This window comes from Colletotrichum abscissum (assembly GCF_030869225.1).
Source record: "Colletotrichum abscissum strain IMI 504890 chromosome Unknown Scaffold_52.1, whole genome shotgun sequence".
In the NCBI taxonomy this organism is placed as follows: Eukaryota; Fungi; Ascomycota; class Sordariomycetes; order Glomerellales; family Glomerellaceae; genus Colletotrichum; species Colletotrichum abscissum.
This window is the reverse complement of record NW_026850454.1, coordinates 304,260-307,576: the sequence shown is the minus strand read 5'-3', so window position 1 is coordinate 307,576 and position 3,317 is coordinate 304,260. Positions and strand designations below refer to the sequence as shown.

Here is a 3,317-nt window from a genome sequence, read left to right as displayed (position 1 = left end):
CCCCCCCCCGAATTGTTGCACATGCAATTGCTCCATACTCAGCGGGAAATGCAAACTTTCCTGTCAGGAAGTCCGGAGGACCAGAAATCTTTTTATGGAGATAATAGTGCTTCATCGCTTGCTCGTGAACATATATTGTGAGCACAGCTCAAGTTGAGATGCTAGCCATGGAGAAGATTCGCAACTCAAATTCGCCACCCAAGCCACAAGATGCACCTTGATGTGGAGAGCCCATCTAGGTTCCTGCGAAAACTTTTGATGCTATCCATGAGCCACTGGTATCTCCGCTATGTCTCGCTCAATCACTATAAACTGAACCAAAGATCTGACCATGCTTAACACAATTATCAGGACCATTTCTGCAGTTCTCTCACAGTAGCATTGTCTCCATCATCATCACTCCGCTTGACGCTACGCTACGATGTGCCTTGGAATCAGCACTATTATCAGGGCTTGGAGGGAACGGGGCCTTGACAAGAACGAGGACATCAAAGAAAATCAGGATCTATATGATTTGGGCAAGAAGATCGTCAGTAGAGAACCAAGCGCAGCAGAGGAAATGCGCATGCCATGCGTACCCGACTCAGGATCTGAAAACATAGACGGAGACACAAGCGATGAAGGCCTCGTGGACACGGACTGGGAAACGATCACCAGTGATTCTGACACCGGCGACTGGGAAACGATCATCAGCGATTCTGACACCGGCGACTGGGAAACGATCGCCAGTGATTCTGACACCGGCGACTGGGAAACAATCACCAGTGATTCTGACACCGGGGACGGGGCTTATACCTGCAAAATTACCGGCCAAAACACCATCTACAGCACGAGTGGAGTGGAAGTTTTGATGCCAGATCTGCCCAGCAGGATTTACAGCTGGGAAGTCAAACTCATTGCCAACTTACGGCAAAGCCGATTCATTGCTTTGCCGGACGAGATTTTGCTACAAATCATGCACGAGTCCGAGCTCAGCGACCTCTACATGCTGCGACAAGTATCATGGACTTTTTGGCGCTTATATCAAGACCGTACGTTCAACAAACTACATTCCTCGAATATATCAAGCTCCCCGAGTGGCTTGACGATGGACGAGTCCGTGGTGAGGGCTGCGAAGTCGCAGGCATTCTGTCAGGCTTGCCGTACATCAAGGGAGTCGGCAGATTTCCAAAAGCGTCTGTCGAAGCTGGAGGACAGCCTGTTCTGCTCGTACTGCGCTAGGGACCACCCGAGACTTCAATTCTCAAGTCTGTGGCGGCAAAGCCTTGGCCATCAGCGTTTTTGCCGGCTTTCCGAGGGTTCCATTCAGCTATGTGCCCATACCTCAGTACCCCTTGTCAACTTGGAACGAGATTTACATTTAGCCACACTCGATTGGCTTCGCTCCGGAGGGAGAAAGAATTTACCCTCACCACGTGGATGGTGTCTGGAAGAGTGCTCATGGTGTCTGGAAGAGTGCTCAGTTTGCAAAGAGATTGGCGAGGGGCTTTTGATCCAGAAAATGAAGCCGCCTTCGATTCGTGGAGAGATCAGGACATTCAATACGAATCGCGGAGCAAAGTCCTTGATTAGGTTCTATACCGTATCTTGGAAGTTTCCCGTGATGCCAGTATCAGACGACCAGCCATTTGACGACATCATTCTAGAAACCAAGTTCAAAGAGCTTCAAGGAAGGTTTGGACGCTTGCTTTGTCCACACAGAACTTTTAAGCAGCTGATGGAGCCCCTCGATCCTGATTCTGAACTCAACATCTTGGAAGGCCACCCAAATCCACCGTTAGGCGTAAGGAGCGCCTTTGAGTGGGCATTTAGTCGACCCCAGTGGCGAAGTCCTCAAGTTGCCGCAAGTGATCCTTGGTACGAAGGGTCATCGACGCTGCGTAACGGTCGGGCCTACTCAACAATATGCCCTATTTGTGATGCACGCTTTGAATGGAGTTTAGAGAGAGACACCATCTATTTGACGAGAAGCGGCGGAGAGTTCACTCCCAAAGTCAACGACATTTACGGTTGGAAGGATGAGGCCTACGGTTTAAATGGCATACTCGCTTCGGAACCAACTTCCTACGGGGCAGACAGTGACAGTGAGGCAAAATGTATACTTTGGTGCGATGAAAAAGCCTGTAAGAACGGGAGGAACATGAGCTGCTATTTACAACAGCTTTCTTTATACATACAGTAATATAATTACTTCTTTAACTAGTTAAGTAAAACCTAAAGGTGAGGTGTTTAAATAAAATATTACTACAGTATCAGGCCAAAGTTTAACCCCCTGTCAGGTATCTTCACCCGTGCTTTTCGAGATTATATCAGCAGCATTACTTTCGAGATTCTTGTGCACGTCGAACATAAATTAGCTATTAAGAGTCACTACTCTACCCTAGCCAGACCCACACTACCTAGTAAGGAGTTTAAACTTACCCTTATAGACTAAGTATATTTTGTTATAATAAAAGTTTATAAAATGTAAGCTAATAATTATTAATATTAAATAAATCTTAATTTCTAAATAGATTATTTAAAATAAAGGCTAATATATAATAACTATCTAAAACTAACTGATTTTAATAATAAATAAATAAATAAATATAAAGAAATAACTTTAACGTATATAATAAGCGAACTAGACAGATAAGCGAGCTAAATACGTTCTTATTACACTTTAAAAATCGGTTTTTTAATTATTTACTAAGAATTTAGATTTTCAATAAAAATAATAAAAGAAATTTTGGATTTAATTTAATTATTATTAAAAGAGTTAAGATTTATAAAGCGCAAAAATCTAGATTTTTATAAATCTTAAATAGCACCCGGCTTATAGAGGGTACCTAAGGGTCTATTTAAGATTTATAAAGAGCAAGGGCCTAGGATTTATAAATCTCGAATGGGCCTCTAGGCCAGAGGCTTTCTATTAGATTTAGGGTTACTTAAAAACCTCTTAAAAATTTAAATTAAGTCTTAAACCGTTTATTAAAAACGTAAAACTTTAATAAAATATAAGTAGAAAATTGTAGTTATATATAATATAAATAATATTAATAATACTTTTAATACTTAAATACTTTATTAATTATTTTTTATAAACTTTTAAATATTTTAAAACTATTTGTTTTTTAATATATAATTAAAGAGTACTTTTTTTATATTTATTAAAAAAGTATTTAACTTACGTATTTACTTAGCTTACTTATTAAATATATTAATATATAATAATAAGAATAATATAACCTTTATAAATAAATCTCGGAGATTTTCCTATATAATCTTTATTAATAATAATATAAAATTTATAGCAAAACCTCGGGGATTTCTCTATA

General features: G+C 40.3%; 1 protein-coding gene across 1 annotated transcript; it reads left to right on the top strand.

Moving 5' to 3' along the window:
• Positions 1 to 421: 421 nt before the first annotated feature.
• Positions 422 to 1,221, top strand: CABS01_14308 (uncharacterized protein; the record flags this gene model as incomplete). The annotated part of the gene is made up of 2 exons (XM_060547648.1): positions 422 to 997; positions 1,069 to 1,221. 2 exons carry the CDS (start codon positions 422 to 424, stop codon positions 1,219 to 1,221), a joined length of 729 nt encoding a protein of 242 aa, XP_060393547.1.
• Between the last annotated feature and the right edge of the window lie 2,096 nt (positions 1,222 to 3,317).